The sequence below is a fragment of the Nannospalax galili genome, unplaced genomic scaffold (genome assembly GCF_000622305.1).
Source record: "Nannospalax galili isolate Female #2095 unplaced genomic scaffold, S.galili_v1.0 scaffold406, whole genome shotgun sequence".
NCBI lineage: Eukaryota > Metazoa > Chordata > Mammalia > Rodentia > Spalacidae > Nannospalax > Nannospalax galili.
Genome location: NW_008357033.1, coordinates 8,772,251 through 8,788,980, shown reverse-complemented (window position 1 = coordinate 8,788,980; position 16,730 = coordinate 8,772,251). Strand labels below are relative to the sequence as shown.

Genomic DNA, 16,730 nt, shown 5'->3' with positions numbered 1-16,730 from the left:
CAGATCTACCTCCAGGTCGAGGCAGTAGTTAGGTCACTGGTAGGACCTAACCCGGTGTTAAATACCCCTCGCCTGAGGCCCCAACCTCCCCCGCGTGGGTCTCCTAGGCCCACCTTCAAGCCATCAGGCACCACAATGACATCAGCAGCCCCAGCCACGGAAAGGCCGGGGACGGCTGCGAAACCACAGACTTCCAGCAACCCTATGTGGGAGATGGTGCTAGCTGTAGTAGAAACCCTTAATCATACCACTCCCTCTCTTACTGACCCCTGTTGGCTGTGCTACCCAGGATCCCCACCCTTTTATGAGGCAATCGGGATAAATAGTTCTTATACTCTCAACAACTCTCATCCCACCTATTGGGATGGGAGATCATGGGGACTTACTATTGCCCAGGTCTCAGCCTCTGGCGCGTATCTGGGCACAGTTCCAACATCCCAGAGTCAGTTATGCTCCTCATGTAATAACACCCCATGGGAGCAGGGGAAGTGGATTATACCCACTTCGGGCTGATGGCTCTGTTAAAAAACGGGCCTCACCCCAGCCCTATCCACCTCTGTGTTTAAGGCTAATAATGAGTTTTGTGTGCTTGTGGCCATTCTGCCCCATCTTTCATACCACTCTCACGAATCCCTTCTCTCCTATTGGGAGGAAAAATGGAGTCCTCTCTGGAAAAAAAGGGAGCCCATCACTCCCCTAACCATTGGAACCCTCTTCTCCATGGGGTTGGCCGGATCAGGGACAGGAATCGCAGCCCTCGTAACACGAGAACAGGGGCTCACGGCCCTAAGGCTGGCCATCGACAGGGACTTAGAACAGCTCCAGCAGACGATGTCGGACCTGGAGCAATCTCTCACTTCCTTGTCAGAGGTGGTGCTGCAAAACAGAAGAGGCTTGGATCTCCTATTTTTAAAGGAAGGCGGGCTATGCGCAGCTTTGAAAGAAGAATGCTGTTTCTATGTAGACAAGACAGGGGCAGTCAGGGAATCTTTGACCAAGTTAAAAAAGGACCTGGAGAGGAGGAACAAGGAGTATGAAAGTAATGAAAGCTGGTTCGAGTCTTGGTTTATGCATAGACCATGATTTACAACTCTCCTCTCAGCTATTGCAGGACCCCTGACAATACGATCAAAATGCATTTCTTGAAATTCCCATAGAACAATAAAAAGTGTGGGAAGAAACAAAAAATGTACATCACACACCCTCATGAGTTCACCTCTCTTTAAATGCTCACAACTTCCAACCTAATTATCAATATATGGGTAATAGCTGACTTTGTATGTGGCTGTATATTTTATTTGTTTGTTGTCCAAGTACAGAGTTAAGTGAATAAAGAAAATATTTGTGAGACATGTGTTATGAACCCATTTAGACTTGGGCTGTCATTCTTTGGATACATGGAAATACTGCTTGTCTGAATTTACTGCTTGAATTTACTTGTTTAAATTTACTGCTTGTAACCAATTAACTCAACCAGAGACACAGGCATCCGGAGATAGGGGCAAGTGCTACAGCCCCCGGACCATGACCTGTCTGATCTGTGTCATGTCACGTAGGCATGTCTGCTTACACAAGATAACAGGGAAGGGTCGTGCCAGGCACATACCACCCATCCCTCCCTGATTGAGACACCTGAAGGGAGTTGTAACATTTTTCTTGTTTTGACGTTACTGGTTTGTGAAATGCTTGCTTTGAAACTATTGGTTGTATAAATGCGGGCTTTCGTGTAATGGTTGTGGGAGCCTATATAATCTTTACCTGAAATTGCCTCAGGGTTGATCGCTCTAACCAGACCTGCATGTCTTGGAAGGACGGTTGGCCCCAGCTAGCTGGTTTAATAAAACTCTGCTTGATTTTTGCATCTCCATACTCATGCATTTGTTCTCCTGAAGAGACCCACCGAGTCATGGACCCTAACAGGAGGAGGTTCAGTTGTCCAATACTCTCCCCTAAAGATGAGATTCCAGCATTTCCATCATAAAAAATAGTACACAATATTTCTAAATGGATAGTACACAAAGAAAAGATAAACAGACACAAATATTGCTCCCAGGAAGGTAAAATCCCGAGTCCTTAGAGGCCAGGAAGGGGAAGCTGCCAGCATGCTCACAGTGTATTTAATATTTAATTTCCTGCAAAATTTCCATCAAACCCTCTCAGTTGACATTTCCTGCAAGACAGAGCATAGGCTAAGGACTGACACCATTAATTTGTAATTTCTGAAATTGAAGGGAGTAAAAAGTGACCATGAGCAAATACTAGTAGGTGCATTGCAATAATGTGAGGTCACCCTCTGTGAGATGAGGTGTTGAATCTACAGCCTCATTTCCTTATAGGAGTTTAAAACTTCTAAGTACTAAAATTATAGAAGTCACTTACACCAAAAGTAGTTCTATTGAATTTATAAATGTGATAAATGCAAAACTGAGGACACTTAATTAAAATGTGAATTTAAAACATGCTGAAAACCTCACTGCCAGGCCCAGTGTTCCTCCTCCCACAACCTGCCTGGGGCTCGACCACCTATTGATTCTTCGCCTTGAGTACAATGCATTCACCCAGAAAGATGTGGCAGGGAGGACTCTGTGAGAATCTGCACAGGTTTAGGTAAAGGGTGTCTTAACTCCTCTCTGCAACTGTAATTTTAGTGTCTGTGGAAAGTGAAAAGTTCCCGCTGGGGAGCAGGAAACTCGGCATCCCAATGGAACATTTTACCTGCCTGCTGATTTTACCTCCCTCTGCTCTGGATAATAGCAATCTGGGGACAGCTGGGTCCAAACTTTCCTCTGAGTTCCCTTGCTACATCTGCCTGAGAGATCAGAGGATCACATCATGTAGGAACTCAACTTTGGTCATTATAAACCTCAGATGTCATTAGTCCCAACTTATTTCATACTTTTTAATGCCTCTGCTCTGAGGTGAGAAGCTCCTGGTGCTGCTCAAATTTCTTGTGGTTGAGCATATTCTCCCCACAGCTTTTGAAAAGCAGTCTCACCCTAGGCTATATGGAACTCTTAGTTTCCAGGGAGTGTTAATTTTATTTTCCAAGATTTTCAAATGCCAAAATTCAGGTTCCAAGGAGTGATCAAAATTTGAAAGTGAACTTAAAAGTAAATGAAATGAAAAACACACAGAAGTAGAGGTAGAGCTGGAGCTGAGGTAACCATAGAGCTGAGGTAACCATAGGCAGAGGTAACAGGGCTGAGGACAAGTTAGACTCTGCTCCATGAGGAGCCTGGGCCACCAGCTGCATCCTCACCAACAGAGGCAGAAACAGGCTGTGAATCAGATGCAATTTTGCTTCAGTCTCCTACATAATGTATACACAGTTATGGAAAGCATTATGAGCCTTGTGACAAATGGGATCCTGTACCCTGTAGCTGAAGCCTGAAGTCAAGAAGACACAGTGGCACACAGCTGCAGTCTGATGATTTGAGACCTGGAAGCAGGAGAATTGTGAGTTCAAGTCAAGCCTGGCTACATAGAAAGATGCTGTCTCAAAAAAGGAAAGTACAGTGATTTCAGACCTTCTATATTCCCGACATTAGAATTGGAAGAGAATGTTTTAAAACAACTTGGCGGTATAGAAGGACTGAAGCAGAAATTTAAAAACTGAAGACTGTAACACCTTCGCTCTAAAATCTCACAGCTGTCTCGAGGGTTGAAAGCTGAAGGAGAAAGCTACTGTGGCCTTCCAAACAAGTTAACAGGAGTCCATCATTGTACAGACAGGGAAAATGAAAGCTTTCCAATATTAAATAAGTGCAAGTAGTTGAATAAGCCTTCGAACACACATATTGTCAGGCTGATCTGGGGAGGAGAAAGCCCATAGCTTGTGTAGGGGAAAAAACTTCCCATGGTCTGGCTTATCACACACCTCATACTCCCCTGCCTCCAGCAGACCAGGTTTCCATCATACACCCTGACATGGCCCATTGATCACCCATTTGCAACTTGGTGCACCGTCTGTCATACATACATGGTCCCTGGAAGGCTGTGGGAATGGTGTGGAGGGGTGGTGCTGTGTTACTGCCTATTTAAAATCAGCCCTTGTAGAAGGCAGGGAGGTTCCTGTTCCACTGTGAACTTGCTGTGTAACACTAGGAAAATAAGTCCACCTCGGTGGGTCTGTTTCTGTAGTTTTAAGTAGAAAAGGACTGAAATACTGAAATTATGTTTTAGCGTGAGAATTAAATAAGATAAAACAGACATACTGATGCCTGGACACTACTACCACCTACTTAAATAAGGTGCCCTGCAGAAGCCTCAGGAATTGGATGTCTTTAAAGCTTCTGCTGTAGCCATGAAGGTGGATATTTGTGTGCTGGATAGCTTTAGTTGTCAACTTGACACACTTTGGTAGAGGGAGCCCCGATTGGTGAATTGCCTCCATTGAACTGGCCTGTGGCCATGTTTGTGGTTCATATTCTTGATTACTGAGTGATGTGGGTGGGCCCAGCTCACTGTGGGTGGTGCCACCCCTGGGCAGGTAGGCCTATGGTATATATGAAAGCAGATTGAGCAGGGGCCAGAGGAGCAAGCCAGTAAGTAGCATTCCTCCATGGCTTGTGCTTCAACTCCTGCCTCCAGGTTCTTGACCCAAGTTCCATGGGCTCCCTCAGTGATGAACTGTGACCCAGGAGATGTAAGATAAAATAAACCCTCTTCTCCAAGTTGGTTTTTGTCAGAGTGTTTTATCACAGCAATGGAGACACAAACTAGAACATAAATTGGTACCAGGATCATGGGGTATTGCTGTGACAGACCTGACCTTGGTGTTTTGGGGAGGACTGTGGAAGCGTTTGGAACTTTGGGCTAGAGAAGATATTGACTGCTTAGAATTTGTTGCTGTGGAGCTTGGAACAGTTATGGACGCTTGGCTTGTGAAGCTTCTCTCAGACTCAGGATCTGAGCAGTGAAGGGGGACAGCAGAATGTATGGAGTACACTCATAGGATAGTGCCTAGGGAAGACTGCTCCAGGGTTTCAGAACCAAGTCTACCAGTGTATTAGTTACTTTTCTGTTGCTGTGATAGAAACACTGACCAAAGAAACTTATACAAGGAAGAGTTTATTTGAGCTTGTGGTTCCAGGGGAATTACAGTCTGTCATGGTGGGGAGGTATGGTGGCAGGAAGCAGCTGGAGAAGGAGCAGGAAACATATCTTCAAGCAGGCACAGGAAGCAGAGAGCGTCTCGAGATCTGGCAAGGCTTAAAAACTCTCTAAGTCCGCCCCCAGTGATGTGCTTCCTCCAGCATGGCCATACCTTCAAAGATCTCCCTAAACAGAGCCACCAACTGGGGACAAAAATGTCCAAATACTTGGAATCTATGGGGGACATTTTTATTCAAACTATCACATTCCACTCCCTGGCCCCCATAGACTCATGGGCATATAAAATGAAAAATGCATTTAGTATAACCTTAAAAGTCCCCATAGTCCATAGGGAGTAGTATGTGGTTGTACAGATACTGTTCAGGTACATAATGGATTTACAAGTTGATGTCATCCCATCCTTCCCAAAACATAAAAATATCTGTAGCTATGAACCCCATGATCAGCAGTGTCTGTAGGTGGATTAGGGCCAAAAAGGCAATAGGAGCCAAATTTCAGGGGAAAGAAAAATAAAAAACATGCTTTGTCTCACATATAACCGTGACCATGAATCTCAGCTAATGTTGTTACCCTCAAGAAAATGTGCTAATTCACACAATTCATATTTGTTCCACTTAAAATCTCATCTACACCTCTTCCCAATCATAGCTTGATTATGAGTACTATTGTGAGGGACCCTGCAGTACATAAGCTTTCTTATACATAAAAATGGTTTTACATTATAGAAGACATTTTCTCTCTTTTTGCTTTGTATGTGAGCTTCTCTGAGTAGCATCTCATTTGGTTTTGTTTGGCATCAGCTTGATTGTCAGACAATTACCATCTCTGCCATTTTGAGTGAATTTGAATGAGGAATATTGCATAAAATGGAAATGAGAACCGAAGGACAGAGTGTCCATGGATTAGACATGCCCAGAGTCATGTTTTTCCAGTTCTGACTTTATTCTTCTCATTTACTCTCAGGCCAAATGTTCTTCATGTGGATTTCACTGGAAATGCTGCTAATTGTGAACGCTGAATCCAGACAGCTTCAAATTCCACCCACAACGTGCCTTTACTCTGTTTGTGACCTTGAACGCTCTGTGGCTGAGTTCCAGTCACCTTACCTGGAACATATGGACAGTCATGTGAATGTGTCAGGGAGACACTAGGTGTGAAAGATGATACAGTCTGTGTATCAAACATGGAAGTGTTTTTTGACACATTGTGCTCTCTGTTAGACTGTTGACTGCTGATTATATTATCAGGCAGTTCCTTTTGAATGTGACCTGGGAAAGTTAATGTGGTTTTTTAGATAATTCAGCATCTCTGTACATTGCTGAAACAGAGATGATAAAAATCACAAAACAGTAGAACATTGAACAATCCCTTTCCAGAGAACACTGATGGAATTTTAGGCTTTATTTTTCAATACTACTTTGTAGCTCTTCATCTCAGATATGTTTTAGTATTACACAGGGCAATTAGCCTCTGTGAGGAGAGCCCAGTTTTCAGATACTGGCAGGAACATATTCCAAGTGCTTTCTCCTTCAGCATGTGAAATTAGACTGATAAACAGAACTAAAATTTTAATAGATTTGGGTCACTCCATTATAAGGTTTTAACTAAAGGAAAAGTGTCCAACCCAAACCTGATTTATGTATGCAAGGAAATCTATAGTTTCCTCTTTGCTTCTAGTAAGCAGTGATCATTTTCTAGATTCACGATATTCAAGTGTAAAATTTATACTAGAATATTTGTTGAGTGATCTACTGGTATTACAGTTGACTATTCAATGCAAACTATGAAAGCCAGAAGAACCTAGACCAAAGTATTCCAAGTTCTAAATGATCATAGATGTCAATCCAGAATACTTTATCCAGAAAAATTGTCTCTCATAGTTGAAGGGGAAAGAAAAATCTCCCATGACATTAATAGGTTGAGAGAATTCATTTACATCAAACCAACCCTACAGAGAATACACAAAGTAATACAAAGTGCTGAAGAAAGCAATTACTATGCCCAAGAGGCTACAGAAAGAAGACAAATTAAGGTATAATTATGGAAACACAAAATGGAACCAAGAACACAAACTTAAATTTTAAAAATGCCAGTAATAAATACACACCTTTCAACAATAACCTTAAATATCAATGGCCTCAACTCCACAGCCAAAAGACACAGGCTACTTGAATGGATTCAAAAAGAAAATCCATCTTTTTGTTGTCTTCAAGGAACTCATCTCAACTTCAAGGATAAGCACTACTTTGGGGTGAAAGGATGGAAAAAATATTCCAAGCAACTGGCACTAAGAAACAAGCAGGTGTTGCAATTCTAATATCTGACAAAGTAGACTTCAAGCTAAAACTAATCAGAATAGATAAAGAGGGTCACTACATTCTGATCAAAAGAACAAGTGACTAAGAAGACATTACAATCATGAACATACATGCACCAAACTCTGGTGCACCTAATTTCATAAAACAGTACTACAGGACTTTAAGGCATAGATTACTTTAGTAATATGACTTCAATATCTCATTGTCTCCAATAGATAGGTCAACTAGACAAAGAATAAAAAGAGAGACATCTGAATTAAATATCATATATCAAATACACTGAACAGACATCTACCGAATAGTCCTCCCAAGCAAAAAAGAATATGCATTCTATTTAGAAACCCATGGAAGTCTCTCTAAAATTAACCACATAATGGGACACAAAATAAACCTCAACAAATTCAAAATATTGAAATAATTTCATGCATTCTGTCAGACCACAATGCAATAAAACTTAAGATCAACAGCAAAGGAAGCTGTTAATAAGAACATGAATCCATGGAGATTAAACAACACACTACTGAATGATGAATGAATAAAAGAGGAAATATAGAAAGAAATAACGTTATTCATGGGACTAAGTAAAAATGATAATGCCACATAACAAAACCTCCGGGACACTAAATATTTACTTTTATTTTATGTGTGTGAGTGCATTTCCTGCATATATGAGAGTGCACCCATGTTATGCAGTGCTTAGGGAGAACAGAAGTGGGGGTTGGGTCTCCTGGAACTGGAGTTACAGATGATTGTTAGTTGCCTGTGGGTGCTGGGAATCCAACTTGGGTTCTCTGCAAGGGCAACTGGTTCTCTAAACTGCTGAGTTATGGCTCTAGGCTGTCTGGGACACTTTTAAGAGCAGTCCTAAGAGAGTTTATAACTCTAAGTGCCTACATTAAAAAAATCAGAAAGAGCACAAATAAATGACTTAAAAGTACATCTCAAGATTCTGGAAAGGCAAGAACAAACCAAACCCAAACCAAGAAGATGAGAAAATAACAAACATCAGGACAGAAATTAATGAAATAGAAACAAAGAAAACAGTACAAAGAATCAATAAATCTAAGAGCTATTTCTTTGAAAAGATAAACAAGATAAAGAGACTATTAACCCAGTTAACCAAAAGAAAGAAAAAACAAATCCAAATCAACAAAATCAGAGATGAAAGGAGAAACATCACAATAGACACCAAAAAGTCCTAGAGCATTATAAGGGAATAATTTAAAAACCAATACTTTATTAAATTTGAAAACCTAAAAGAAATGGACAAATTACTAAGTTCATGGAAACCACAAAAGCTAAACCAAGAAGAGGCTAACAGTTTAAACAGACCCATAACAAGGAAATTGAAACAGCAATACGAAACCTCATGACTAAGAAAAGCCCAGGTCCAAATGGATTCACAGCAGAATTTCACCAGACATTCAAAGAAGATCTGCAACTAATACTGCTTAAATTACTCAAAAAGATAGAAACAGAGGGAGAACTCCCAAACTCCTTCTATGAAGCCAGCATCACTCTACTATAAACACAGGTAAAGACATAATAAAAGAAGAAAACTGTAGGCCTATATCCTTAATGAACATAGACACAAAGATTCTCAGCAAAATGCAAACTACATACAGACACATATCAAAAAGATCATTCACAATGATCAAGCCAGTTTTATTCCAGGAATGCAGGGATGGTACAATATACATAAGTCAATAGATGTAATAAATATATGAATGAACTTAAAGACAAAAATCACACGATCATCTCAATAGATGCAGAAAAAAACCTTTAACAAAATCCAACGCGCATTTATGTTAAAAGTTCTAGAGGGAATTGGACTTCAACATAAGAGCTATATACAACAAACTCACAGCCAATGTCCTTCTACATGGAGAACAACTGGAAGCATTTTCCATTAAAATAAGAAACCAGACAAGGATGGTAGAATATTTCTTTTATGCTGAATACATTTACTTAAATTGCTCCTCACACTTATGGTGTATATAATGGTATAATGATAAATATTAGAAAAAATTTTTTCCAGTTAGCAGTAAAATAGAAGTGATGCTGAAAATCAAAGGTTTAGTGTGAAATTACTTCATGGTTCTTTATTCCTTGTGCCTCCTTAATGTAAGACATGATGAGGTAGCAGAAGTGTTCAAATTCACAGACAAGGAGTGCTATTGGCGCACGCCTTTAATTCAGGAGGTGGAGGAATGTGGATCTCTGTGAGTTCAAGCCCAGCCTGGTCTACAAAGCAAGTTCCAGATCAGCTGGGGCTACAGGGAGACCTTGTCTCCAAAAGACCATAAAAAAAAAAAAAGAATTCCGAGCTGAGACAGTTGGTTAAATCTATAAATTATAAATATGCAGATCTCCTAAAATTGAAATTTATGCCATGATTAGAAGTCATTTTATGATTAATAGACCATGAATGCTACATAGTAATACTGTTGACTAAATGTTTTAGTAAATAATGGCCATTGAAACTTCTTTGTACAACCCATATAATCTCAGTCTCAAAAAAAGTGAGAGAGAGGAAAAGAAGAGAGAGAAAGGAAGGAGGGAGGGATGTGGGGAAGGAAATAAAGGTGGAGGAAGAGGAAGAGGAGGGAGAGGGGGAAGGAAAAGGTGTTCTCCAAAGAATGATGAGTGAAATAATTTTATTTAGTTATCCTCTAAAAGATGAAATTTTGGAGAAAAAAATCCCTCATTTCCTTGTAAAGATCCTAAATTATCTTTCACTACTCAAACTTCAAGTGGCTTCTGGTACTATTTGAGATATGACAATGACAGATATAAAACAGGATTTGTAAGTAAAGGGTGACAATCTGTACGGAAATAAGAAAATCACTAAACACACACTGTATGTCACATAAGTACTGATACAGCTAGTCGTCATTACATTCACAAAAATAAATACAAATCTAAAATTAATGATTCATCCAATAAAAATTAGCTAACTTTAAGAGTCTAAATTATGGAAATAAATATCCTAAGAAGAAAATGTCCTTATTGCCTGTACAGAACCTGGTCTTCTGTGATGAGCAGGACTGTTGCTGAAAACCTCATCCATAGTTCCAAATGTCCTCTTCCCACAGCATGCCTGGGAGTCTTCCTGCAAACTGACCCATTACACACAGAGCACTTACACAGATGTATGTGGAAGGGGAGAACTCTGCACCCGAGCAGACCCTGAATTGATTTAGCTAAAGTGAACGTTTAATTCCTGTCTGGAGAATGCAATTTTAATGTCTTTAGAAGGTGTCAAGATCCTGCTGGGGAGCACAGATACTCAGCATCCCAGTGGAAACTTTTACCTGCCTGTTGATTTTATTTTATTGTATCCTGTACAACAACAATTAGGGAGAGCTTGGTCCAAATCTTTCCATATATTCTCTTGCCACATCTGCCTGAAGGATGAGGGTCACATCAGGCAGACAACCCGACTGTGCTCATTTTAATCCTCAGACATAATTAGTTCCAACCTATTTCATACTTTAAAAAAAAACTTTTACAAAAACTTTATTGAGAATTTCCCACATTCATACAAGGTGTTCTGATCAAATCTATGCCCACCCCTCCCCTCCAACATCTCCCATATCTCCCCATCACCTTTTTTTTCTTTTTTTTTCTTCTTTCATTTGTTTATATTTATGGGGCTTTGGGGCACTCTAACATTCCCCCCTCTGAAGAGGTAACCTTAAAATCTTTTAAGGATTAGATACAAGCTCCCAAATACTTTGGACATTCTTGGCCTTTGGAACAGAGTATGTTGCTAACAGGCCCAAGGACATTTTGACTTTTAGCCAAGAAACTGGCTACATTTCTTTGGGGTCTTTTTACCCTAACTGCCCAGTGAATTCCTACCTCCTATTCTTGTCACACCATCCTCTGAAGGGGTTACCCAAATTGCCAATAGGGACGCAGACTGCTCTGGCTTCTTCCATGCTGAACGGGGATGCAGGATAAGGCAATTGGAGTATCCCTTCAGTGGGTCTATCTAAAAGACTCTACATTGCATAACTCATATTTCTAGGGGGAAAAGAAAGTCCTTGCATCATGAATAGGAGATGTGAAGGAGAAGTAAAGGCAAGAGTAATTAGCATTACAAGTTCTAGACTGGGAACTAGAAAAAAGTCAGAACAGGGCAGTTTTCAAATGTTCATATCAGAGTCCATTGGATTTCTTGACAAGGGCTTCCAAAATCATCCCTCTATTGGGTTCTTCCTCATTTATACTTTTTAATGTATTGTTCTGGTATGAGTGGCTCCTGATGCTCCCATGAGTTCTCTGTGGCTCTGAGGGCCCTCTTCCTACAGTGTTAAGGGTCAGAAACTATCACACTGTTTTCCTAAAAAGTCTAGCATTTTTCATTCCCTCTGACAGTCAATGAGGTGCTGTTCTGATGAGTAATTAGTGGTGTGATTTTTAATGTTATCAGCCTAGTGACACTGAAATTAAACTAAATCTTTCCTTGGCTTATTTTATATTTATTTAATTTTTGAAGCTATTATTTCTCTACCAACCATTTTTGGTTTTTGTTTCTTTTTTTCTTTTTGTTGTTGTTTGCTTTGTTCTGTTTTGGGACATGATAGGCAAGACTGGCCTAGAACTCACTATAGTAACTCATGCTGACCTTAAACTCATGATCCCCATGTTTCAGCCTCTAAATTACTCAAGTGTACCACCAGGGCTGCCTATGTTCATGTCTTTTATACAATTCTCAATATTTGCTCATATTCTTTATGTTTCAAATATTCTATCACATCATCTAAATATAATATTCCTTTTTGCTAACAATAGCTAACCAATGGGCACTGGCTAACTCAAAGTAGAGAAAGTACACATAACATAATCTTTCACCAGATTAATACCTTTCATCAACCATTAAAGTTATTTTCTTAAATAAAAATCCCAAGACCTAAGTTATAATATCTAAGAATGAAGAGTGAAATTGCTTGGTTATAGAATGAAAGTGGGGTTCATTATTGTAACAGTGACAAATAGTCAGTGACAAATAATACTTTCACTTACGATAACTATACCTGTGGGGGTAAATTTGATTTATTTTTCAAATTTAAAAGTGTCTTACAAGCCCATAATTTTCATGTCATTCATTGATACCAAAACTAAACAACAATTTTCTATGTCTAACTTATAATTCAAACTTGGAGTTTTGACCACATATAAAACTGAATTTTTTTCTCTTTATCAATTGACTACACTAAACTTTTCCTTCAGTAAGTAGTTAATACAATGTTTATTCTGTGTGGCTCATTTCACTTAGCAGTGTACCATCAGGGCTCACCTGTGTTATACCGTGTACCAGAGTTTCCTTGTTTTAGAACAATTTTCTACTGCAATAGAGGCAATGTTTTGATGTGCACTCAGACAGTTCTAGAGTGTGGCTTGTTTCCACCCTTGACTAGTTTAAATCTTGTTATTATGACCATTATTGTACAAATGACTTGTAGTTCTCTGCATTTAGTTCTTTCTTGAGTGTGTGTGTGTGTGTGTGTGTGTGTGTGTGTGTGTTTCTAGGTCATATCATAACTTATGGCGACATATTTCCTTATCTAGTTTGGCAAAATTAGAGGTCACTGAGGCAACTGAATTATTTAAAATGTCATAAGCTATCACATATTTAAAAGTAATGAGCTAACCCAGGCCGTGTCACATGAGAGTGGCCTTATAAGTCCTTCTTGAAAGCCCACTGAGTAACCTACAATCCTTGTGACGTCTGAGAGGGTGTGTGGTTTAAATTTCTTTGACTTACTTGCCATCCAGACATCCAGAATAAATAGATTGAACAAGAAAGGGACAATTATATAACTCAACTTAAATCACAGAGCACACACACCACCCTGTGATTCACACCTCTGATGCCAGCACAGTGGCTAATGTAAAGGGAACTTACCCATCACTGAGTAATCAAATGTTTGCTGTCCTCCCAAACCTGAAACTCAAAAAGTGAATTATATGCTTTTCAGTACTGGTGAACACAAAAGGACTGACGGTGGCATAACTATGGGACACGAGAATCTGTATACAATAAAATATTGGCTTATCCTTGAACTTTATTCTTGAGTAGAAGATAACGATGTCCAAAATGTGCAGAACCACAAAGAAACCCATGAGCAGCAGAATGGTCTGGGTGGCCCTTTGCTCTGGAGATGCTACTGAAGAAAGGCCGGTGTTTCGAAGATGCTGGGACTGCTTCTTATGCCTGCACAGGACAGTCACCATGTAAACACTTGAGAGGGCCATGAGACCTATAAGGAAGGCTTCCCTGAAGGCCAGCAGTGTGGAAAATGTGTGTTTTGTGGAATAACTCATAACTAGAAGGGATCAAGACTGAGTGACATACATAAAGTTACCTGAGGTCATATTGGGGGTGGCAATAATGGATATTAAGAAGTGACTGCTAGTGGTCATATAGAAGACCCACAGGGAAAGAAGGAAACACAAATTGTGCTGTGGTGATTTATGCTTGAACTTTGCCAAACAGGAGGTTCTGGGGCTGAGGATGACGGCCTGGAGGGTACTCAGCATGTAGGTGGCACAGAGGGAGAGGCCTCTCAAAATGCTATGCAAATAGATGAGGGATTTACATATGATGGCATCCCATTCTCCTGAGACGTAAACATGGCCACAGCTATGAGTCTCAGTTATCAGCATCAGTAGGATTCATCCCTATTCAACTTCCTTCCATGTAAAACTCAGCCCCACCTCAGGTCTTCAGGAAGCTTTCTCACCTTTTCCCTTACTCTAACATTTCCTAATCATGGCAGGATTCCGTGTCCCATTGCAAGACTCCATAAGTTTATGAATTTTACTGTACATTGGACATTTCTGTACATCAGAGAAAATTTATTCTTTCCTATTACCTCATGTGTGAGTTTCTCTAGGCAGCATCTCACTTTTTGATCTGCATCATCTTGTCAGGTGTGCAACAGCTCTACTTTGTAGTGAATTTGAAGAATATTGTATGCAATGGAAATTAGGCCTCAAGGATTGAGCACCCATGGCTTAGACACGCCCTAGTTTATGTTATTTCAGTGCACTCTTTTTTCTGTTCATTTATTGCCAGAACAAATATTCTTTGTGATTCTTTCCACTAGAAATGCTGCTAATTGTGAACTCTGAATCCAGACTGTTTCAAATTCCACCCCAAATCTGGCATTCACTCTGAGTGTGTCCTTTAATACCCTCAGGCTTAACTCCAGCCACTTCATCAAGAAAATATGGAATCATATGTCTGTGTTATGGAGAGACTAGGTGTGAGCGAAGATGATGTCTTATGCACCAAACATGGAAGCGTTTGCGGCACAGAGTGATCTCTGTGGGCGTGTTGGCTGCTGATTTTATTCTCTTGCAGTTCCTTGTGCATGTGACCAGGGAGAGTTAATGCAGTTCTTTTAAAAGAACTTCTGGCTGAAGCAGAGAGGATAAAAATTACAAAACAGCAGAAAATTTGAGCAATCTCTTTACAGAGCACTAAGATAGAATTTTAGGTCTGTTTGAATCCTACTGACATGCATGTTGCATATGTATTTACACCTTGATTTTACATGCTGAAGGAGAAAATGAAAGTAATATGTTCCTGCCAATATTTTATCATTGATGGTTCTCTTCACAGAGTCTATTCATTTGGGATTGATATTAAAATCACATGTATGATGCAGGGCCTCTTTATAGGATTCAATCCACGACATTTTAAGGTTATAACTGAACAGAAAGTGTCCAATAGGAATATACCATAGGAATCTAAGGTTTCATCTCTCTTTTGAGGAAGCAGTGGTACTTCCCCAGACTCCAGACACACCAGTCCAAAATTTACATGAGAAAATTTAGCAACTATTTCATGTAGGATGTATATTTTCTTTAAGTAAACCACCAGACATATGAAGTATAAAATACTGTGAAGAATTTTCCAGTTACATAGTAAAGTAGAATGATCACCTAAAATTAAGGGTGTACATAAGATGAAATAATTCTATAGTTGTTTAGACCACACAACACTGTAATAAAATATATTAAGGAGAAAGAAAAATGTCAAAATTCACAAACATGGGGTTAAGGCTGAGATGGATAGTTGGTGGCAATATATAATAATTTATTTCCTTCCGTACAATTTTATCTTATAAGATTACTTGATCTTATATTTTAGACAATGAGTCTTGTTTAATTCTTGTTTCACTGAATTATTCCCACTGAATTATGAAGTTTGTTATATGCCAAATGAACTTGTTTTCCCTAATCTCAGTCTTAATGAGGAGAAGTCAGAGGGGTGGGAGGACAAGGAGGAAACAGAAGAGAAGGAAGAGGCAGTAAAGTTCCAGTGATCAGGGAAAACCAGAATTTTCTCTCCACACTCAGCATATCTGCCAGGATAATCTCAGGAGAAACAAAGTTAAGAATAGTAAAGCTCCATTTGTCTCAAAGCTTTATGGTACAAATGCATTCATTAGTACATGCTCTGAGTGTCATTTTGTGATCTGCCCTTACAACATCAGAAACATGTTTTTATACACATATTTCATGAAAGATAATGAACCTATACCTTTATAATACTTATGTAAATTTAAATAAAGTCCTAAAAAACAACTTGAAATATGTATTTACTAACAACTTGTATCCATAAAATTACTTTCTCCCATATCATTTTGATGAAATGCAAGCTTTTAAAAATTGAGTAAAATCTACAAAAAGGAGAGTTGAATTTTACAGAGACATCACTTTATGGATCTCCCCCAAGTAGTATGTTTTTATTCTCTGTAAACCAGGTTATTGGACTGTGCTTTTTACATGTTGTTTCAGAAACTGCAGCCCTGCAAGCTGGAAATCACTTAGGGAAATCAGGAGTGAGGAGATGCCGTGAATGTTTAGTAGCATGACATCATGACTTCGGTGACCTTTGCTTTGAAATCACTGGAAATTCTTATTAGCATGGAGGTGAAACTCCACAGTTGCCTCCTGGCTACAGAATACAAACCAAGGAAGGTGGCAGGATTTCATGTAACCACAGCATCAGCTGGCCAGGAGAGACCACAGGAAACACAACTTTAGTTATTCTGCTGTCTCCAGACTTTGCAGCACACTCACCTGTGTCTATTACATGGGCACACCAAGCATAGATCATGTAAATTTATTTACGTGTTACATAAGTATTATAAAGGTATACAGAAATTTATGTGGAAAGCATCCTGGTGTTGGTGACTCTTTCATGGAAACAAGCTAAAAGGATGGCCTAGCCTGTGTCTTCCCAGCTGGGGCTCAACACACTCTCCTTGCCTAGCA

At 39.6% G+C, this 16,730-nt stretch overlaps 1 protein-coding gene across 1 annotated transcript; it reads right to left on the bottom strand.

The window, feature by feature from the left end:
- Positions 1 to 13,361: 13,361 nt before the first annotated feature.
- On the bottom strand, positions 13,362 to 14,108 carry LOC103751495 (vomeronasal type-1 receptor 44-like). Its single transcript, XM_008854959.1, is given in 1 exon segment — positions 13,362 to 14,108. A coding segment is annotated over 1 exon segment (747 nt).
- Positions 14,109 to 16,730: the final 2,622 nt, after the last annotated feature.